Here is a 22,708-nt window from a genome sequence, read left to right as displayed (position 1 = left end):
TACCATTAGGGGACGAGGCCACATTTAGCAGAGCCCAAAGCGGCGCTTTTCCCCCCAAAGCATCCCCCGCTGCCATTACCCCGCAGCCCACTAGAGGGTGGTTTCCTCCAGCGGGAGCTTGGCGCGGGGAGGGAGGGAGGGAGGGGATCCGGAGTGTGTTTTCCAGCATTCCCCGGGCAGGAGGAGCGCCCAAAATTCCCGGGGGGAGTGGCAGAGATGGAGGGGGGGACACGGAGGGGACACACGGGGGACGCGCGTCCCCCTCGGGCTCCCCCCTGCGCCGCGCGCCCCGGCCCCGCCCACCTAGGTGACGTCACCCGTATGCAAATGAGCGACATGGGGGAGCGGGGGCCCGGCGCGCGGCCGGGCTCAGTCTCGCGCCGCGGAGCGCGCGCGCGCCCCCCCCCCCTTCCCCTCTTTCCCTTTTCCCTTTTCCCGCCTCCTTCCCTCGTTTCCCCCCCCTTCATCCCATGGACATGGCACGGCCACCTTAAAGCGCCGCGCCGCCCCCTCCTCCCCCGATCGCCGGGGCCGCTATGAGTCAGGTGAGTGTGTTTTTATACGGAGTGTGTGTGCGGGGGAGAACTTTTGGATGTGGGGGGGTGAACTGTGCTGCAGTGGGGGGGGGATTGTGCTGGGTGCTTCCCCCCCCCCATCCCAAATGGCGGTGCTGGATGTGGGGGGATCGCGGTGACGGTGGGAGAGTGGGAGGAAGGCAGCGGGCTGAGTGCGAGCCTTCCTCTCCATCCTCCTCGTCCTCCCGCAGCCCCCCTGACGCCCCTTCCTCTCTGTGTTCCAGGTGTGAAGCCCCCGCCGGGAGGAGGTCGTTCCCCTCGCTGGCTGCAGCCCTGACGCTGGGATTTTCCTTTTTTTGGCTTTTTTTTTTTTTTTTTTTCGGCCCCACCACCTCCCTCCTTCCCTCCCTCGCTCCCTCCCTCCAGGAATCCAGCGCTGCACCGGAGCCAGAAGAGAGGGAGCAAAACCCAGCCCAGGCCGAGAGCCGCGTCCAGAAACCAAACCCGCCCTTCGCGTCGCAAAGGAGAATTTTTTTTTTTAATCATTATTATTATTATTTTTATTTTTAATACCCCTGACCCGAGCACGGTGGCGGCAGCAGGGAGGCTGTCCCGGTTATTTATTCTCTCCCCGCAGAGCTGTCCCTCCGGCTCACCATGATGTTCCGAGACCAGGTTGGCGTGCTGGCCGGGTGGTTCAAGGGCTGGAACGAGTGCGAGCAGACTGTTGCGCTGCTCTCCCTGCTCAAACGCGTCAGCCGGACCCAGGCTCGCTTCCTCCAGCTCTGCCTCGAGCATTCCCTGGCAGACTGCACCGAGCTCCACATCCTCGAAGGGGAGGCCAACAACCCCGGTGAGTGCTGGCGAGCCTTCTCGGGCGGTGCTCTAATGCCGTCGAAATTTAAAAAAAAACAAAAATACACCCGAGAAACGGGTGCGGTTTGGGAGCCGGGGGGCTCCTCCAACTCGGTTCTCTGCTCGCGTTTTATTTTCCAAACGGGGCTTGGCTTATTTCAGTTTGGTTTTTCGCAGCAAACTACTCCGCTCCTTGGCGTGGTGTAACTACGGTAGCATGAATGATTGGTGGGTTTTTTTTTTTCCTTTCCCCCCCGTGCCCCCCCTTCCTCCTTCCATGCAGTTTCCTGTGAAATAAGTAAGTCAGGTCACGTAGAGTCTGGATTTTCTAGGCTTCTTTTGGGCAACGTGGCTTGCTTTGCTCTCTGCAACATGCAGAAGCAGCCCATCGCTACCTCAGACGAACTGTTATTGTATAAAGGTCTGGGCAACTGGGTTATCCTATTTTTTTTTTTCCTGTTAAATGTGGCAATTCCTATTTCATCATTCAGATCCTGTTTGGACGCATTTTTTTTCCTGCGGCTCTGAATACCCCCTTGTGTTTCAGCAGAGCTCTGAGAAAATATGAGTGGACTGTTTCATGTTACTGAGCGTGCAGGGTGCAGGACAGCAAATGTGCGTGGCTACCGAAAGTGTATTTTTCTTTTATTTATTTGCCATTACAAGTTGCTCAACTCCTCCAAAGTAAATGGGAGTTGGGGCAGGATGGGAATGGCACAGGCGCCGTGCGAATTGCGCCGTGTGTTCCCGTGTTTATTTATGGGGGGTGTGTTACAGATGCGTGTGTTCCTAAGCGTGGATGTACACAGGGATGCAAGTTGCTTAAAGTAGAGTTTTTGTAACACAGAAGGCCAGCGGGGAAGGTGAAATGTCATTTAGTTGCGCAGTTCTGTTTCTCCAGCACCTCTCAAAAAAAAAAAAAATCCCAAACCAAAAAAATCCCATAAAAAGCAAAGCGAACACCCCAATTCCTAAGCACCAAGGCTGGAAGCTCTGGGGTGTCGGGCTGTGCGTGGCAGAGCAGTGCGGGGAGCGGCCGGCTGCGTTCCGTGATGGATGGATGGAAATCCTGCGGCCGGATCCCGAACAGAGCCCCCGGTGTGGACGGGGCGGGAGGAATGCAGGGTCCTTCCTTCTCCAGCTGTTCCCTATTAGAGCACCGAGCCGGCAGGATTTGGCAGCTGCCTGCGCTGCCATTTGATGACAAGGTCCAGCGCAGCGCCGTGTTCCACCGAGGACGGATTTAAGTCCTTCTGCAGGAAGCCGAGCCTGGAGCTGCTCCGGCGCGCAGGGAGCGGGGCTGGAATTGGCCGTTCCCTTATATAGCTCGCAGGAATGAGAGGGAGGAATGCTGCCGAGTGCGTCTGGGCGCAGTGCTGCTGCTGCTGCTTTTATAAACAGCTGAAGGGATGAACCTCATCCATCCCTTTGGGTGGGGAGGCCCCGGGGGGGGGCCGGGAGGGAACACATTCTCCAAACTCGGCTGCTCCTGGATAAATCTGCAGCTTCCCGTGCCAGCCTCAGCACAGCTTTGCTGTGATTCCCTCTGTGAGTTGGTGTAAGCAATGTATTTTTAATTTTATTTTTTTTTATCAACATCTCAGCTTTTCAATCTGGGTTTGGCAGTAGCTGTGTCCCCTCAGTTGGCCAGGGAATTGGAGGGGGGTAATTTGCCTCCTGCCATCAGGAAAGGTGAATTGTGAAGGAAAGCAAGGTTCTGATGAGGTCCTGGCCACAGAGTCACGTAGGGCCGCCTGTGTGGTGGCATTTTGTCAGTGGGAGGCTGGGTGCAGACCAGGCTTGGGCCCTTCCCATCTCCACTCGTGCGAGCAATCCCTGCCTGCCCCTGTAATCCCGGTGACCTTGCTTGGCGCGAGGATTTCTCCTGCGTGCAGGGCTTGGCACCCAGCCCCTGCCTGGCCCTGGCTGCCTTGGTGGAGCTGCCTCAGCTCTCCCTGGCCTGCCTTCCAAAAGTGATCTCTTCCTCCAGGGCATTTGTAACTCCAGTGCCAAAACCTGGATCCACTGAGTTCCTCCTTCTCACTGAGCATCCCCTCTGCGTGGCTTTCCCTTGGGATGGATGTGTCCGTGCATCCTGGCAGTCCTGTTGTAGTGCAGGGAAGGTTAGCTGAGATTTGTAACCAGGCTCAATTAGGAAATAGCTTTTAGTCTCCTGTGTTAGTGCTGCTTTCCTAAAACCACCTGTATTATTCCCTAAATCACTCCTGTTCCACGCCTGTCTGGCAGTCTGGCACTTGTCACTTGCTGGCAATGGAATCACACCAAGTCCTGAACAGCAATGTTGTCATCAAACCTTGCATTACTCGTTACTCTTTGAATCCTGGTGTTTGCATTACTAATTTGGGCTCAATTCCTCCCCAGGCTGGGGCCTGAGGTGGCTCTGGTACATTTTCCTGCTGTTTGCTGATTTGGAAATAGTGGCTCCCTGCTTGTAGGCATCCCTGGTGGGGGCTGTAAGGCAGGGGATGTTCCCTTTCCATGAAATCTCTGTGTGGGGAGGGGTGTCACCAGCTCAATGGAACTACTGGGCTAATGTCCTGGAGGTGTTGGAATTACACTGGGAGAACTGAGTTGTTCTGTAAGTGCAAGATGTGTTGCTTGTCCCAACACTTTGGAGAGATGGGAGAACTGGAATGTTACTCCTAGGTGTGATGGTCCTTAGGAGGAGGTGGCAGCCCTGCTGTGGTCCCTGGTGCATGGGCACCATCCTTGGAACTGTTATCACCAGCAGCAGAGATAGGAGGGTCCCAAAGGGAACCCAGAGCTCAGGGATCCTCCCTGCCTGGTGCTGCTGGGCTCGGAGCCCTCAGGTGTGTGCACCAGGAGTGGAGGAAAACTCAGCACAGGTGTCCAGGTTGTTTCTTGCCTGGTAGACTCAAGATGAGAGGCCTGATGAGTGGCAAATATGATGGAAAAACTCAAGGAAGGACATTTTTTAACTGGTTAACTGCCACAGAGAAGCAAGTATATTTAGTTTGGAGGAGTTCCATCTTGGTGATGTTTTGTTTTCCAAGTGTGAGGGTATTTTCATAATGATAGCCAAGCTGTCCTCATCAGTACTGCAAACCCCACAGGCTCTGCTGTGTACAGCTGTGTGTGACCCTCAGGAAGCCCTGAGGATCCTCCTGGTTCCATGGTTCCCTGCCCAAGCCTGGAGGGGTGGATGTAACCTTGTTGGGAAGCTGCATTGGTGTGTGGGGGCTGCAAGACCACCTGCAATCCATTGCTTGCTTATAAAGGGAAAAGAGGAGTGGGAAGCAAACATGGAAGGACATCTATAGATTCTTCATTAGGTGAAATGCACAGCTTGGGACTGGCCCACACAGTGGCTTCACTGAGCTTTAATGGTTTAAACTGGTGAAGAGTGTGGGTTGTTGCTAATTCAACTGGAGTGTGAGTGGCTTGGTCTGCTGAGAAGGAGGAGAATATGGAAACCATATTATCTGTGCACAGAAATAGCAGTTTCAGGTATTGCCCAGCACTATTTAAAAGCCTGCTATAACTTCCTTCCTTCCTTCCTTCCTTCCAGCCTGGCCTTGCTGGGCAGCTTCAGCCCCAGCTGCTCGGAGCCGTCAGGGCACAGCGACCTCCTCTGAGCTTCCAGGAGAGGTCAGGCAGGAATGGGCTGGGAATGGGACCTGTGCTGCTCCTGGGCACCCAGGGGTGCTGGGGTGGCTGCTCTGTGGCTGCAGACCCAGTGAGGAGATCTGGGGGCTGTGTCCATGAAACATTGAGTGCAGAATCTGCTTTCATCCACTCCAGCATCCCTCTGTGGTTTGTTCCCAGAGCAGCCCCACATCCCACCCCACCAGCCCTGGCTTCCTCATTCCTGCAAGGTTGGCACAAGTGCCCAGAGACTCCTGTAGCTCCTCCAGGTGTCCACACACCCACGTGCACTGATGGAAGCAGTGACAGCTTTAATCTCTTGGCCTTAAAGGACAACAAGCTTCCTCTGGCCTGTGCACAGGACATTCTCTGCTCCATGTGTTAGGGCCAAAATGTTTATTTCATTTCAGCAGCTATCACAGGTATCATCAGGATGACCTAGATTCCTCATCCTGGGAAGGACTGGCCAAAGGAAGAGACAAGGGTTGCAGGGAGCTGTAATGTCTTTTAATAGACCAAGTGATGCAGCTGGAAAAAATGGCCAGGCCTGAAGGTGCACCAGCTCAAAGGAGGGCTTGTGTGCTTGTGGGTTTTTTCCCAACTGTACCAGCTGGTCTATTAAAAGGTATTACATATTCCTAGAGACCTTGCTGTTATATCCTTAGCTCCCTGTGGCTCCAGCCCTGCATCTGTTGCTGCCACCCCAGCCACAATCTGTCTCCCAGCCCATGAGGGAGGTGCTACCCCTGCACTGTGCAAATTTTGTAGTTCATCCCCAGTGACCCCCACTGGTGGCAAATCATGCAGTGCCCAGTTTTGAGGGTGTTTCCCATTAAAAAAAAAAAATTTCTTGGCTTACAGTTGCATTGCAATGCTGAGCTGAGGTTTGAATGTCCTTGGGCAGTGTGAGGGCATTGCTGGGCTGTCACACAGTGGGACTGGAGGAGGGGGTGAGCAGCTTAGCCTGTGCTTGCTGAGTGTGATGGGGAATTCTGAGTGCAGGGCTGGACATTGGCATTGTGTGGTCATTCCACACATTTGTCTCTGCCTGGAGAGGGATGGGAGCAGCCCTGCTGGCTCTGCTCATTAAAAGTTGGCAGCTGGGACTCCTAAATGGAGAGATCACAGAATCACAGAAGGGACCTGAAAGCTCATCCTGTGGAAACCCCTCAGACAGGGACAGCTCAGAGTTCCATCCAGCCTGGCTTTGAGCACTCCCAGGGATGGGACAGCCCCAGCTCCTCTGGGTGACCTGGGCAAGCCTCAGATCTGAGCTGACACGTGCTTTTAACCTGCCTGCTGGTGCTTGACCTGCTGCCACACATCTTTCCCAGGTTTTGTTTGCAAACTTGAGTGGTAAAAGCTGTCAGTGCTGGGATTTTTGGGAAATACCAAGGGTAGGGGTACAGAAGTACAGAGTGCTGTTAGCCAGGGGCTTTGAGCCAGGCTACACACCCAGTGTTCTCTTGTGATTCAAAGCTATTTTTATTTTTAGAGACGCTTTCCAGAGTGGCTGTGGGAAGCACTGCAGGCTGCAGGAAGGTCTGTGGTGTGGCATTACAAAGGTTCCCCTTTGCTGTCCCCCTCACCCCAGTACTGGGACCTACAGGAGACTCTCCTGGGCTGCACTTTGCTCTTCTGTGTTTTCTCCTATTTGTTTAAAACCTTTCCCTTGTCGTTCCTGGCATGTGTCCCTTGCAGTAAGAGGAGTAAAGAGATACTCCTGTGCTGCTCCCAGAACTTTGCCACCATGAATGACAAAGTCTCCTCCATTGGCAGAGCTAATGAGGGCCAGGTCCTGTGGATGGGGGGTGGCAGAGCTTGCCAGGGTGGTAATTTTTAGGCAGTAATGCTTGAAATGGGAATGAAAAAGTTAACTGATGGTAACAGCCTGTTTGCTGCCTGGAGCATGGTGTGGTGCAAGAGGGTTGCTCATGGGTGGGCTGCCTTTTCCCAGAGATCTTCCCATACTTTGTGTCCTTTTAACCATTTTCTCAGGTAGTTCAGGAAGGGCCTAATGCCAGGATTAATTTCCTCACTGACTTCAGTTGGGAAAAAATCCCACTGTTGAAGTGCATGTGAAAGAGGCAGGGAAGTATTTCTTGCATCATCACAGACCTGAGCTGGAATTCTGTGCCTGGACCAGCTTGTTCCTGGATTCCTTCTGTGCACACATCTTGTGTTTGTGCTTGGAAAAGCAGCAGAGCTGGAGTTCTTTCTCTCCTACCAGAGTGGGAGCAGGGAGGATGCTGGTGGAGGAGAGGAAGCACACAGAGCATCCCTATCAGGATATAGATTGATGGGAGAGGTTGAGGACAGCTTTAGATCAAGAGCTGAACAGGAACCAGCTGTAGAGCCATCAATTAAAATAATCTAGTTTGTGAATACACTTATCTGCAAACGAGATTAAAAGGATGAGTGGGGAAAGCGCTCTGCTCGCAGCTCACACTGCTGCTGGATCATCCCCTGCACAGTTCCATCCTTTGGCGTGTTAGACCTCAAAATTTGAGCAAAGCTGCATGCCCATTTCACCAATTACATGTTTGCAATTAGGCCAGTTGATTTTAAAGCAGCTGATGCTCCTTTCAGCTGAATTTTCCCACAGAGTTCCCCTGAAGCAATTGAAGTTTGTGGTTCACGGTGGAAATTCCCATCTCCCTACAATTTCTCAAGCTTTGCCCTTTCTGTTTCTCATGCTCCATCAAAAAAGACCACCTTGGTTTCATTTGTGGCCCATGAAAGCCACTTCTCACTGAGCTGGGAGTGATGTTTGCAGTGAGTGGAGCTGAAATAGTGATTAGTGTGAGCTCCAGCTTTATTTTAGGATGCATCCGTCAGGGCTTCAGCGCTCCAGCGTCGAGCTCGTGTCTAGTGTTACCACAGATACCTGCTGGGGGAAAGGGCACCCCTGGCACTGCCAGTGCCCCCCAGCCCTGGGTGGGCTCAGCACAGAGGGGAGAAGCTGCTCAATTGCAGTGTTGTGTTTTGGGGCTCCCTCCTGATGGCCCCAGTGTCCCCCTCACTCCTTGCAGGGTGCCAGCTGAGGGCAGGAGCCCACACCAAGCACAGGTCGTTGTGTTTGGAGCCCTTTTTGCTTCCAAGGGTGGTGGGATGAGCCCTCACGTGAACTGTGTGTTTGTGCAGATCTGCCTCTGAGTGTCCACGTGCCCTTTGTATTTCCTATTTCCACCAAACAAACAAGACCATTACTATTTTACTGACTTCTGCTTATGTAAGAACTGCTGAGGGATCTAAAAGAGGCTGCAGGTCTGATGCAAGGGATCCCCAGGCTTGCATGTTCATCCCCTTTCCCTTCAGAAATGGTGTGTTTGTCCTCCCAGTGCTCTGGTCCTAGGAAGAGACACAGAGATTTGCAGAGGTCATTGCTGAGTGTGAGTTGGGCAGTGGCAAACAGCCAAGGCAGTGGCTTTCCATCTTGGCCCAGCAATTACAAATGAAGTTGAGGTTGGAGTGAGCAGATCTGTTCCCAGCTTCCTCTTCTGCAGCAGATGCTTTAAGTGGAAGGGCAGGATCTCATCAAAGCAAGGCTGGGATCCTCTGCTGGAGAAGGTGCTGCTGGCTGTTCTCTGGAAGGGGTTTGTGGGCAGAGGGAGTTGTGATTCTGGCACAACTGGGGGATGGCAAGCTGGATTTTCTGTGATGGAGCAGACCAGGGGATGGTCTCATCCATGGCAGCATCTTGGTTTGTTCTGGTTCTGGGTGCTGAGCAGAAAATGAGCCTGCTCAGGGTGAGTGGGCCAGCTCCAGAGACAGAAATCCACTTTCACAGAATCACTGGGTTGGAAGAGACCTTCAAGGTCATTGAGTCCAACCCAGCCCCAACAGCTCAACTCAGCCCTGGCACCCAGAGCCACATCCAGGCTTTGTTAAACACACCCAGGGATGGGGACTGCACCACCTCCCTGGGCAGCCATTCCAGAACTTTCTCACCCTTTCTGTAAAAAACTTTTCCCTGCTATCCAACCTGTATTCCCCTGGTGCAGCTTGAGACAGTGCTTTATTCTGTACCTGGCTGTGTTTGGAAGTGCCTGAGCTTCTCCTGGCTCTCCATGCAGGAGACAAACACACCTGGCTGAAGCATGAGGAGCTGTAAGTGAAGGATTTTCCAGCACCATCATGCCAGCGTGGGATTTATTGTTTTATTGTTCAGTGTGGTGGTTTATGGATGTATTTTCACACAGTGACTCCATGGCATGGCTGTGTCAGGGGTTTGGTGAAGGTGTCTGGATTTCAGCCTGGTTTCTGTGCTGGGCTCTGTGCAGGTGTGTGCTGCAGCCCCTCAGTGAGGCTCCCTGGGCTCAGCACTCCTCTCTGGAGCTTGCTGGGGGTCCCTGAAGATTTCTGCTCTCTGAGTTGCCCCCAGGGTGCAAACCAGGTATTCTCTACCATTAACCCTGGCTGCTGCCCTTGGCAGACCTCTCAGGGTGTTTGCAGTGCTTGAGCTGCAAACACTTTCTTGTGAATATCAAGGAATATCAAGGAATCAAAATACAAGGAATAATCCACAGGGCAGAGAAAGGTGCTACCACAAATCCAGGGGCATTTTATGTTCAAGGTGGAAAACACACAGGGATGATACTGTCATAGTTCTGTTGCACAAGGGCTGAGCCAGCTCCTTCCACAGCCCCTGCAAACCTTCCCTGTTACTTGCAGGAGCTGGATGTGGCCCAGCTTGTTGAGCTATCATGCCTGGAGATGTTATTTTACTTAAAATAATGTTAATATTGTGACTGTCCTCTGCAGGATTCAGCAGCTCTGCTCCACTCTTTGCTCTCAACCAAGGCTGCCCTGCTTTAGAAGCGTGGGGTGCTTCAAAAAGCTTATCTTCTGTTACTGATCCTCACAAATAATTAATTCCAGATTGCTTTTTTTTTTAATACAACTTGTTTCAGGCAAGCCAGAAACCTGCCTTTCTTTTAACCAGTTGTTTCTCCTGCTCCTTGGCTGTGCTGTTGCCTGGTGGGGAATGGGCATGTGCTGTGTTTGGAGTTTTAATTGTTGTTATAAGAAGAAATTGAGTGGGTGGATAAAGCAGGGTTTAACCAGGTTTAGCCAGAAGCATCTTAAAACCCACTTTCCATGCTGCTGCATTTCTTTTTTTCCTGTGTTTTTAACCCTGAACATCACAGATCAGTTCTTGTCACTGGGTTTTTCCTGTTGTTCCCTTTTCTCTGTCCCCCATCAGCAGTGGGAATTGAAGAAGGAAGAAATTGGGGAGAAAAATGTGGAGGGAAAACCCCACAACTTTTATTGTGGTGAGACTTGGCTGATCTGACATTTACAGGCAGAACATGTGTGTTTCTGCAGCAGCTGCAGTGTGTCCATACATTTTCCTGTTGGGATGTTCCTCTTGTTTCTCATGCAGCAAACATCAATGTGATTTTTCTGCCTGTTCCCCAGCGTGCTCAAGTTGCCACAGGGTCAGCTTGGTTCTGGGTAGGGTTTTTCTAAAATCTTACAGTTGCAAAGAAGTGGATTATTAAAAAAAATACAAAGTCCCCTGGCTGTTTCCCTCCAGATAATGCAAACATAGATGAAATGTTGAGTTATAACTACCTGAGTGACCTTTTAAGATAAGAATTGTTATTGACTGGTGGTATTATGTTAAACTGATAAGAATTCTTTTTAGAAGAGGAGGAAAAAAAGCCCAACAAACCCTTCAGTAACCATAACAACTCTGCAGTGCAGGGACAGCACACAGCTCCCTCCTGACACTGCTGTGGGGGCTTGAGGGTGGCACCTCAGGGATCCCATCCAGCAGCTCCAGGCTGTGCTGTGAGGGATGCCCGAGGTCACTTGGCTGCTCCTGCTGCTCTCAGCTCTCCCAATTTCCATCATCTGTAGGGAATTTTAGCTGGGGAGTTGTGCTGGGGCTCAGGCTGGTGCTGGGGGTTTGCCTGGGAGGGAGGGATGGGTGCTGGGAGCAGGAAGGATCACAGGAAGGATCATGGACTTCCAGAATGGTTTGGGCTGGAAGAGACCTTAAATCCCATCCCATCCCACCCCTGCCATGGCAGGGACACCTTCCACCATCCCAGGCTGCTCCAAGCCCTGTCCAGCCTGGCCTTGGGCACTGCCAGGGATCCAGGGGCAGCCACAGCTGCTCTGGGCACCTCTCACCACCCTTCCAGCCAGGAATTCCTTCCCAAAATCCCATCCATCCCTGCCCTCTGGCACTGGGAACCCATTGCTCCTTGTCCTGTCACTTCATCCCTTGTGAAGAAATCCAAAGCCCCTCTCCAGCTCTCCTAACTCTTGTAGGCACTGGAAGGGTCCCTGAGCTCTCCCTGAAGCTTCTCTTCTCCAGCTGAACCAGGATGCTTTTGGAGGTCAAAGCAGGATGCTTTCAATGGTCTTGGCTTAAAAATTGAGGAATGAGGTGAGGAAATCCCATCTTTGCAGAAGCTGTGCTGGTGGGATCAGAGCAGCCCTTGGAGCCCTGTTGGGAACTGGAGTCCCTGTGTCCTGGCAGAGGTGCCAGCTCCTGTTCCAGGTGACTGCAGTAGATCAGGAGTGTGATGGGTGCTTGGAGCCTTCCTTGGCCCAGCTGAGCCCCCTGGGCTGTGTTTGCATGTGCTGCCCCTGGGAATTCTGTCAGTTTAAGGCAGAATTCACACTTTGGTCACTTTGTGCTGTCAGGGGTTGTTAGTGAGACTGTTAGAGCTAAAGAAAATCTGCCAAGAGCAACTGGGATTTTTTTATCACCTTCTTCTTTCTCATCTCCTTGCCTTTGTATGACCTGTCAAGGTTCCCAAATTTAATGGAAAATGAGCTCACAGCTCTCAGGTGGGGATGAGCCTAAAGGTGAACAAACAACAAACAGAGTGCAGAGACCCTAAAAAGAGAAAGGATAGGCCTGATAAAATACTCTAAATATTTTAGAATTAGGGATGAGGGGAAAACAATGCATTTGACTCCATAGCAGAGGAGGCAAAGGTGTGCAACTTTGTGTATCTGCTCAGGAAATCAATTACTTAAACCTGCTGGGTTAGGAGTCATGGCAGCAGCAGGGAAGCTGTGCAAAGGTGTCTGCTTAGCCCCTGCTTGCCAACCTCTCCTCACATTCTTCTGGAGCAGCCAGTTGGATGCTGAGTGCTCTTTGTGGCCGATGTCAAATCTCGGTCAGGCGGAGAGCCTTTATAAATAAAGGTGTCTGCTGCTATTCAGGCATATGTGGATAATAGCTGCTGTAATTCAGCTGTCCAGCCTGGCTTCCCAGCTTTTATAAATGACTGATCAGAGATTCCACTGAGGATGAGGATTTAAAGGCAGGGAGCTGCTGGAAGTGGTCTCTGTGCTGATAAGATCAGCGAGTCCCTACCCCGGGACAGGTGGCCAATACTGCACTCCCTCCAGTGATGTCCTGGGTTTATATTTCACACTAAGCAAATGTTGCATTAATAAAACTTGTGTTGTGGTTAGGTGGCAGGGCTCTGCAGTCATTTTTCGCAAGCTGCACTCAAATCTTTGAGTTTGTAATTTATTTTTTCCCCTGTTATTTATGGGAGCCGGTAAACACTCGGAGATCTCTCTGGACGAGCCACAGCAGCTGGAGGATACTGGTTTCTCTATGGAGTGCAGGAATTTCATCAGAGGAGCTATTGTTCCTCTGTGTTCTCAGCATTTTGGCAACTGTTCTTTAGATTAACCCTACAGAAAGGGGAGGCTGCTCTCTGCTGGGTCTGAAATAATTACAAAAATGTGCACAGATGCTTTTGCATTGTTAGAAATCAACCCTGCTTGGTAGTGGGGAATGGTGTGGGATTAGGGAATGAAGAAGCCCAAGTTCTTTAAATCCCTCCTGAAGCCAGGCTGGATGTCAGCCTTGATGTTCAGTTGGTTTTTCTGGTTTTCAAGTGGGAGTGATTGGTGTAGTAATATCAGTAACATCTCAGTGTGTGATAGCTGGGGTCCAGCCCTGGTGAGCTCCAGCAGAATCCATTGCCCTGGGCTGTGTTGGGTTTGCCTGGCAAGGTTTTGCTAGCAGGGTGGCTTCTGTGAGAAGACATCCACAGCTTCTCTGGGAAACCTGTGCTGAGGCATCAGCACCCTCACAGCCAAGCATTTATTCCCAATATCCCATCTAACCCTGCTGATAGCAAATAACCCAGGTAATGAGCTACAGGGATGGCTTGAGACAGCCAGAGCAGTGCCAGTTTGGAGGGATGGACAGCCTGGATGGGGCTTGGAGCTCCCTGGCATAGTGGAAGGTGTCCCTGCCCTTGGCATGGGGTGGATCTGGATGGTCTTTAGGGTCCTTTCCAACCCAAACCATGCTGTGGTTGCTCACCCAGGAGTTGGTGTGGTCCCTGCATGGAACCCAGAGGAAAAGCAAGCCCATGATTTGTGGCCAAGGGCTGCTGGAGCTCCTCACTCACCCTGCAGCAGCTTCTCCCTCTGCCAGTGCCTGCAGGGCTGATTCAGCTCCCAGCTCTGGCAGTTGCCAGATCTGCAAAACATAACCAAATTCAGGGGTTTTTAAATCTTATGTGCCTATTTTGATTCAGTTTACCCGTACAATTACACTAATTTGCTTTATTACACGCAAAAAGATTAAAAATACATCTGGCAGAGAGGATTAAAAGCTGGTAATCTGGCTGCTAAGAAGCACAGGATGCTTTAGGATTTCCTTTCGAGGTGTGTGGAGCTCTGGAACAAGAGCAAATGTGATCCTTTGTAGTTGGAGTTTTCATAGGGAGAGCTCATTAAAGCTGGTGTGATTGTTTGAGTGAACGAGAAATGAATGAATTTAAAATGTAAGACTAAATCCTACCACATTAAAGGGGTAGTTGTGATTTAAGAGCTCGTTTTTGGTTTGGGTTTGAGTTTTTTTGTGTGTGTAAACCTGGAGCAATAGGGTTGTTTTACCTTTTAAGGGATTTAACAAGTCTCTCTTAATTTTCTTTTAATGTTGCAGAGCTTAAAAATAATGCAAGGTCAGGCTGAGCGTAACTAATTCCAGTGTGAAAGCAGAGGAAAGCCTGTTTCTCCAGAGACTCACAATTAGTGCAGCAATCCTCTTCAGTACAGCCTTTGAGAGGGATGGTGCAGGAAGAGAGACTGCTGGAATCTTGATAAATAAAAATATCTGCTTGGGGATTTTTCCTTTTTCCTTGTAAAAGCCAAGGTTTAATTTAGTTTTGCTTGCTTTCACGTGTGCCCCAAGAGGTTTTGTGGCAGGTCAAGGTGTGGTGAAGGTGCCCTTGGATCTCTTGGGGGCTGGCAAACCCCTCTGGGGGTTTTGAGTGTTTGTCACTTGGTTCAGCTGCGTTTACCCATGGCAGGGTCCCAAGGGTGCTGAGAGATTTTCTCTGAGCTCTGCTGCTCTGTCCCAGTTTGGTGCTGGGATTTTGGGGGGGGGATCCCCTTAGTGCTTTACAAAATCATTTTGTTGCACTATTAAGACTTGCTGTGGTGAGTGTTATCTTCATCATCTTGATGTCAAAACCCCCAAACTTGGCTATTTTCACACAGCTCTGGGTGTGCTGCCTGTTCTGTGTAACAAGAAGCCCGAAGCATTCTCCTGCTTTTCCTGCAGCAAGCCCAGAGCATTCCTGTGACAAAAACACACCTGGCTTTGGTCAGGCCACCCTTGGGGATGCCACAGCGTGTCCTGGCAGCTGTGACAGCAGCAAAGAGGTGTCACTGTGTCACCTCAGTGCTGCAGGGGATGCCCTGGGCCCCAGTGCCATCATCAGAGAGCTGCTTCCCTCCTTGTCCCTTCCCACACGTGTTAATTTTGCTTTCCAAGGCTGGACTGCAGCCACAGCCCGTGTGTGTCCCTTCTTTCTGTGCATTCTGGAGGTGCTGGGAGCTGTGACACTGTGGGGACACCTGGGGGAAGGGGAGTTCCCATGTCCTTGCTCCCATTTCCCTTCCCTTGGCCACAGTCTGTTTCCATGGTGGTGGCAGTGAGTGTTTGATGCAGGGAGGACACTGAGTTCCCATTTCCTGCCAGCCTGTGGCTCTCAGGGAGTGCTGGGCTGGTCCCACCGGTGCCAGGGATGCAGGGATGGTCCCTGTGGGATGATGCCAGCAGCCTGCCCTGCCCTGCCCTCGGTGCCAGCTGGAGCCGTGCCCGCAGCCCAGCCCTCCCTGGGCATCACCTTCCCGCTGGCACAGCCACAGAAAAAGGGTTTTCCTCTCTCCATCTCCTGCCTGCTGCACCCCTGGGCGGGGACATGGGGCTCTGGGGATCTCTCCAGAAACAGGATTTGGGCTGTTTTCCTCTCCCTCAAAATATCTGCACCCCTTGGTTTGCAGACACTGCCTTGCTGCATTCAGGTTTGGGGTTTTTTGTTAACTCCTTACATGCCCCTGGCTGATAAAATTTGGCCTGTTATAGTAGAAATCCCAGCATGTGCTGCCTTTTTTTTTTCTTTCTTTCCCCCAACAGAATCCATATGTTGCAACTTTGAGGAGAGAGGAAAGCAGCATTAACTTTTCATGTCTAGCATTGCTAATTTAAGGGGTGAGAAATTGGCCTGGGTCTGTTTTTTAAAGAACTGAGCATACACTGATAGTACCAGTGTTGGTACTGAATAACTTGCTAAGCTGAAGGGTGCAGCAATATCTAAAATTAAATCTGTTCTTAATTGCTGGGTTATAAATGGCAGCGTTTCCTCCAAATGGAATTAATTTATTATTTTTCATTTGCCGACACGAGTCTAGGCAGCACAAACCCAACATTTTGCATTAATACAATAATGAGGCACTTCCAAAAGGTGTGTTTGGCATTTGTAGCACACAGCACAATCTAACAAACCATAAACTATGTCAAAATACTCCTAAAGTGGTAATTAAAACTTTTTTTAAAAATGTAGAATAGATGAATACATTCCAAATTGTGACTTTTCAATGAAGCTCTTTCATAAAAAACATTGTTTCTTGCCAAAACAAATTCAAAGGCATTTTTGTAATTTCTGCTGGGGAAAGGAGGAGTGTTTATCCAGCCTTTCATGTTGGCTGGGCTTTTTGACTTTTATTTAAAACTTAAAAAAAAAAGGGCAGTGTAAAAAAAGAAGTATTTTTGTCTGAATGTGCATTAAGAAGTCTCACTCCTGTCCTCTCTGGAGCAACATGTAATGAAGGCTGAAGTGGGGTGTGCCTTGGGGTGCAAGGCTGATTTTAGCATCCCTCTGAAATTCAGTGGTGATGGGATCCCTGGCACGGTGTATTTGATGCAGACACAGATCCTGAAGTGGTTCCTGGATTCTGGGATCCTGTCAGTGGCTCTGCCTTTGGAGGGGGGAGCCCCAGTGAGTGCTGGGCATGGGAGTGGGGTTCCCCTGGCATCCACCCAGTGCACAAAGCAAAACTGCTCGAGGTATTTATAGCTTTTTCTCCTGATTTTTATTTTATAATTTGAATTTTGGATGTGTTTTTGACAGCTTTTACCTGCTGAGTCACCATCCATCCTCATGCATGGGAGCTGCTCCTGACGTACTGAATCCCTGAGCAGGCTTGAGCAGCCATCATTTAAAAATAAATCCTCTCAAGGAACTGGGCTTTTTTCCCCTCTTTTTTCCCCTCATGTCACAGCTGCTTTCCCCACTGTGTGTTTGCTCTGTTACACGAGGCTGGTGTTTTATAGAAGTGATCCCTTCACGTTGCTCAGGATGGCTTTGCCATTTATCACATCCCACCACCACGTATCCTATGGAGGAGCTGGGTGTGCAGGCAGATAACAGAGCAGCTTGTGGAGATGTCTGTGTCTGATCCTGCCCTGAGCACCCTGCTGCTCCTGAGATGGGTGTTTTTGGTGGTGAGCCACAACTTGAGCACAAACTCATTCCTGTAGCTTGAGTTTATTGATGCAATTCCTTTCTTGTGCTGCAGCACGTTGCTGTTACTTCTGGTGGGTGGGGAGGGACAGTTGGTCTTTCCAAGAGTAATCTCAGTATCCAGGTCAGTTTTCTTTCCCATTTACCAGGTTCAGGTGGCAGGTGTGTTTATAGCTGGTTGTGTAGTGCTGCTCAGTGCTTGATCTGCATCACTTGCTTGCAGACAGCCAGACTGCAGCAGCCACCTCTCCAGAAACTGCTTGGGAAGGCTTTGGATGTGTGCAAGGACACTCATTTAGGGTATTGAAGCACTTTCTGCCCCAAAAATGCATCCCAGATTTGCTTTACTTTATTATCTCTAATTTTGTGCATTGGTTGGTAAATGGCAAGAACATTGTTAGCTCCTTCCTGTTTCTGTATCCTTGCACTCCTCCAGCATTGATGCTGCAGATGGAGAATTACAGGAATGGTTTGGTAGAAGGGACCTGAAAAATCACCTCATTCCCACCCTGTACCATGGGCAGGGATGCCTTCCACTATCCCAGGTTGCTCCAAGCCCCATCCAGTCTGGCCTGGGTTATTTCCAGGGATCCAGGGGCAGCCACAGCTTCTCTGGGCACCCTGTGCCAGGGCCTGCCCACCCTCACACACAGGAATTTCTTCCTGATGCTTCATGGTGTGCACAGCTGTTCTGCCTGGATGGTGTATTCCTTATTTTGTGGGTGCTCCCACCTTCCTCCTTCCTGGGGAATTTGCTGCAGAAATGAAGTGTTCAGTCTATAAATTTCAGTCTCTGTATTAATCCATCTGTATATTTATTAACCCTCCAGGTGGTTGCATTTCACTCTAATACAGCTGCTAGCGGGACGTTCATCTTTGTGAAAGTTTATTGTAGTTTTCTCCTGATAGTTCAGCCTGCTGTCATCCTGTGGGGTAAATCCTCCTCTAGGAAGGAGGAATGGAGGCTATTTAAGGAGGAGCAATTTGTGAGGGAACAGCTGGAGCTGAAACTGAAGCCAGGTTTGGGAGGAGGAGGAGGCTGAGAAGGAGCTATTTCAGGGCATGGTTTGTTTGGCCACGTTGGTCTTGGCCATGGAGGTGTCCACCCACTCCTTTGAGTTTGATCAGCACTAATTTTGGCACTTTGTTTAATATGTGGCCCATTTTTTCTGTAATTAAGCTTCTCCTGCCCTGGGGATGTGCTGCATTGGTCAGCCAGTAAATCCTTGCCCCCACATTCAGCAGGGCAGCCCAGGTTTCTGTGGAACCCATCCCTGGAGCTTTTCAACATCCCTGGAGGTTTTCAACATCCCTGGAGCTGCTCAGCATCCCTGGATGTTCTCAACATCCTTGGAAGTGTTCAAGGGTTCATTCCCATGACTGGATGTGGCACTCAGTGCTCTGCTCTGCTTGAGAAGATTGTGACAGTCACCTCTGAGATCACTCTCACTGATCTCAGAGGTCTTTTCCAACCATTCTGTGATTCTGGGAGTGAACCCCATGGGAAATATTTGCCTCTTGTCCTTCCCCCTGCAGTTTGTCAAGGGGAAACAGAAGATGAGAAGCTTTGTACTTTGTGCTGCTGTAAAATCTGAATGAGTAATTCAATAATGAGCAGCTATCAGTTCATTGCTTTCATATTAAGGAGAAATCCTGTGCTTTTAAAGCCTTTTTATAAAGATTGGGTTGTGAGGGAATTTCTAATCTTGCACGACTAACGGGTACTTGAACATAAGGCTTCCTTTTATCAGTGCAGTCTCTTTTGTTAGAGCAATCATCAGCATATGGTTTTGGAGGATTTAACATCTCAGACACATGGTGACACTCTCCTTGTCTTCTCTGCACATGCAAATCTAAAAATGGCCTTTTTTGGTTTTAAGTCTCCAGGATGCTTATGAGTACTTGGAACTAGAAAAGAAAACAAAAAGCCCACAAACACCAACAGGTTTTGTAAATAAAGGTTTCTAAAAATGCAACTTCTTGAGGAGAGCACGTGTGTCTGGGCTATAACATAGAACTTGTTGACATGTTTTGCTAAATTTGCTCAGGGTTTTTTTATTTTAGCAGTTGGGAAAAGCTTGTAAAACTGGGGAATGTGTGCAGTGGTTTCCCCTCCTTTCTTAGCACTGCTGCTTCTTGTTGTGCTCTCCTGAGGCTGGCTTGTGGGTGGGTCCCAAATCATCTTCTTGGCATCTTGTGGGGTTCCTGTGTACCCAGCCTGGGCACAGCTTCTTCCATCCTGCATCTCTCTGCTTGTTTAGGATGGAGATTTGGTAACTGTGGGTTTTCCTTCCCTCCCTGTCAGCCCACACAGGGACCAGAGGACAAGGCCGGGGAGGGAGCAGGGATGCTGCAGCCCCTCTTCTCTCAGGCTTTGGCTGCTTTTGGCAGGGTGGAAACACTAAATCTCATTAGGGGTGTGTTTAGGGAAATTAGGGCTATGGTGACATGGGCTGTGCATCCTCACTCCTGAGCAAAAAGGGTTTGTGGTTCTAGGAAAAGCCTTCAGGGTTGTGGGATGGAACTGGACATTTGGGGTTGGAGCTGCTGCAGTTCTCCTCTCTCTGTCCAAAGGGTTTTGGGTTGCTCTTAACTATCAAATAGAGGGTGAACTGAGCTGTGCAATATTCCAACTGTTTTTGGAAAAAAACAGCTTTTTTTTACAAAAGCTGGGGGTTTTTTGTTAAAAATAATAAAAGAATCTGGCTTCCTCTCAGATGTTCCTATGGCTGGTGATGTCTGGAAATGAGGATGGAGAAGGAGAGGAAATCCTGCTTGGGGCTGAAGGACAGTGTTGTGTCCTTAGTTCCAGAGCCAGGCACTGGAGCATGGCCAGGGCTCACTGTGGCCACTCATTTCTCAGCTCTGGCCATTCTCCCATCAAGGTAGAAGCCACAGAAATATCTCACTTTATTGTGTTGCCATGAGAGAGGAAGGATTTTCTGTCTGAGATAACAGCTGGAGCTTGGACTTGGAGCAACCTGGTGTAGAGAAAGAAAGAATTGCAGCTGGTCTTTATGGCCCCTTCCAACTCAAACCATTCTGGGATTCTTGGATTCTTTTTTTCCAGTGCATCACCTGTTCTGTGCATTGATTTCTTTCTTCTGTGCATTTATTTCTTCTTCTTATTGGTCCCTGTGCCAGCCAAGATTCCTGTGGAGGGTTCCCCACTGACATCCCAGAGGAGCAGGGTCCCTCAGCCTCAGTCAAGGGCTTTTTCTGACAGGGGGACCCCACCTCTCCTCTTTTTCCTCACCTAAGGGATCCCCTCTGGCTCTGACCTGGAGTCTTTTGGGGACCCTTCTGGAGAGCATCAGACCTTGTGCAGACAGGGGGGGGTGGTTGAATCCCAGCTTTCATCTCTGGAAGAATTCCTGAGGTGTGTAGATGTGAGGCCACAGTTCAGTGGTGGCTGTGCCAGTGTTGGGTCTCAGGTCTTTCCCAGCCTGAAGTGTTGCCCAGTTCCATCCTGCATGGGATGGATGGGAATTTGGGGTGTCTGAGAAGGCGCCTGCCCACCCAGGCTTGCTGTGAGAGGGCTCCAAGGGGACCCTGTGCCCATTGTGGGATCCCTCATAGCCCAGACTTGGAGCTGATGCCCCTAATCCAGACCTCTTGGAGCTGCTGCTGTGCTGGTTTCAGCAGGAGCAGGGGAATGTAGGCACTGTCTGCTGGGTGCACAGCTGCTCCCCACACCCAGGGCTGTGGGAGAAGCTGAAGGGAAGAGTGAGGATGTGTTCCCTTCCTCCTCTGGCACACACACACATCCCAGAGGCTTGGCTATTGTTTCAAAGCTGCTCTCTGGCTATTTTAAATTTAGGAGCTGGCTCCTGCAGGCACAGGGTAAGTGGCTGTGCCCTGGGGCAGGAATGGGACAGGGCATCTGCAGTGACTGCAGCTGCTCCTCTTGCTGCTCCTCCCACCAGATCTGCTGCCCTGTGCATTTCCACCTCACCTGTGACATCCCTGCTCCTGAGTCATCAGGAATTGCAGGACCTGGGGGAGATATTCTGATACTGGGGGAAGGGAAAAAGTGGTGAGAGCAGCTCTTGCAGGGTCTCAATATCTGTGCCCCACATCTCTGCATCCCAGATACCCAACCTTGTCCTGTCCTTGCATTCAGATGCTAAAACCTGATTTTCTGGGCTCAAAAATCACATTGGTATGGGCTTGGACAGCACACAGCTCCTGCCTGGGCAGGCACAGGTTGGAGTCAGAGCATCAGCATCTGACTTGATGCTTGACCTTTTGTGTGCTCCCTGTTGCTAACACACTTCTCTGCAGGTCTGGGGGAAAGAGTTTAAAAATCTGTAGGGGCTGTGCTGAAGGCAGCCCTGGTGGGATGGATCCATCCTGGTGCTGGTTTCATCTTTTGCCCAGGTTTGTTTCTTGCTCCTCTCCTCCCTCTGTAAGAGGAACTGGGAGGATGAATGGATTCACTCTGAGGTTGCTGCAGTAAAGCACAAAGTGTGGTTGAGCTCAGGGCTGCACAGCACTGGGATGGTGCCTCTTAACCTGCATGAGAAATGTGCTGGTGGCTTCCAGTGTGGCTTTAAAAGGCACCTGTACAGCTGGAAGGGTAAATGTAGGAAGAATATTCAGTCACCAGCTCTCAAAGCAAAGCCTTGTCTTTCCCATCCTTCTCTATCAGAGTCCTCATCATGGACTAAACCATCCAATCATTTTAAACTGACTGGGCTGGTTTCAATGAGATTTTAGGAAGAAATTCTTTGCTCAGAGGGTGTGAGGCCCTGGCACAGGGTGCCCAGAGCAGCTGTGGCTGCCCCTGGATCCCTGGCAGTGCCCAAGGCCAGGCTGGGCAGGGCTTGGAGCAAACTGGGATGGTGGAAGGTGTCCCTGCCATGGCAGGGGTGGGATGAGATGGTCATTAAGGTCCCTTCCAACCCAAACCACCCTGGGGTTCTGTGGTCACACATTACAGTTCCCTGCTCAGGAAATGCATTTGAAGACTCTTTATTTGTCCTTATCTGGCTGTCAGAGAGGCTTGCAGCTCTTCATCAGGAGCCCTGACTCCCCTCCTGTCATCAGGCAGCTTTAAGTAGAAGGAAAGTTTCTTTGGTTAGAAAAAAAAAATCAATAAAGCTCCACCTGAGTTTTTCTGAGTTATTTTCTTTTTGGTCAAGAATAGCTTGGAAACAAGAGCTGAGGTGTCTGAGCTGAGCACAGTAATTTATTTGGTCTGACTATAATAATTTATTTTGAGCCCACTGCAGAAGCAGGAGGCTGCAGTGGCTTTGCCACCTTTCATGTGAGTAAAGGAGGGAGAGATGAGAGTGGGAATTTCTGCTTTGGGGGTGCCTGATGTGGCCATCATTGCCAAAAACTGTGAGCCCCCTGTTCATCCTGCAGATGTGGATAAAGGGGGAGATGCTCTGCAGGCCCCTCTGGCCTGAGGTTTCCTTACAAAAGGCTTGGAACAGCTTTTTGGCAGAGGTGGGAATTTGTTCCTGTAGGAACAGGGCTCTCCTTAACAGGAGATCTTTGAAAATAATGTGTATGTTTTAGGTCTGGAAAATACTTTAGTATCCTTAGATCCTCCAGCCAGAAGGGAGCATGCTGATCTCTGCTCTGGCCAGACAATTGCTCTCCCTCATTGCTGTAGCTGAGCTCCTGCTTTCTGGGTGAGCTGGATTTGATTTTTGGCATTTCCCATCAGCTCCCTGCAATGGGGTCAGCTCTTACCTGCTGCTCTTTGCAGTGGGTGTTGTGCTCCCATGGCTGGAAATCCTCTCTTCCCTGCCTAACCTGGTGCATGTCAGTGTCACTGCAGGGATTTATGCAGAGGTGAAGGCAGATGCTCAGCACTGAGTGGGAGGCTGATTCCTGCATGTTTTGCTCTCCCCATCCCTTCTCCATGCCCATGAAGGGTCAGGGATGGGTGGCAGC

The 22,708-nt window shown here is 50.3% G+C and overlaps 1 protein-coding gene across 5 annotated transcripts in view; it reads left to right on the top strand.

The window, feature by feature from the left end:
* The first annotated feature begins 305 nt into the window (after nucleotides 1-305).
* The window catches only part of SAMD4A (sterile alpha motif domain containing 4A), a 102,534-nt gene continuing 80,131 nt past the window's right edge, over nucleotides 306-22,708 (top strand). For 4 of the 5 annotated variants that reach the window (XR_012580940.1, XM_074544045.1, XM_074544044.1 and 1 more), the window contains exons 1-2: nucleotides 307-545; nucleotides 800-1,368. Coding sequence is in view for 3 of the 5 variants with exons in the window: in XM_074544045.1 (XP_074400146.1) it covers nucleotides 1,173-1,368 (196 nt within the window). In the remaining 2 variants the exon portion in view is untranslated. Of the gene's footprint in view, nucleotides 546-799; nucleotides 1,369-22,708 lie in introns of all 5 variants that reach the window. The other variant, XR_012580941.1, reaches the window with a different exon arrangement.

The sequence above is a fragment of the Zonotrichia albicollis genome, chromosome 6, assembly GCF_047830755.1.
Source record: "Zonotrichia albicollis isolate bZonAlb1 chromosome 6, bZonAlb1.hap1, whole genome shotgun sequence".
NCBI classification, from domain to species: Eukaryota; Metazoa; Chordata; class Aves; order Passeriformes; family Passerellidae; genus Zonotrichia; species Zonotrichia albicollis.
The sequence above is the reverse complement of the archived record's forward strand: the minus strand, read 5'-3'. Positions and strand labels throughout refer to the sequence as shown.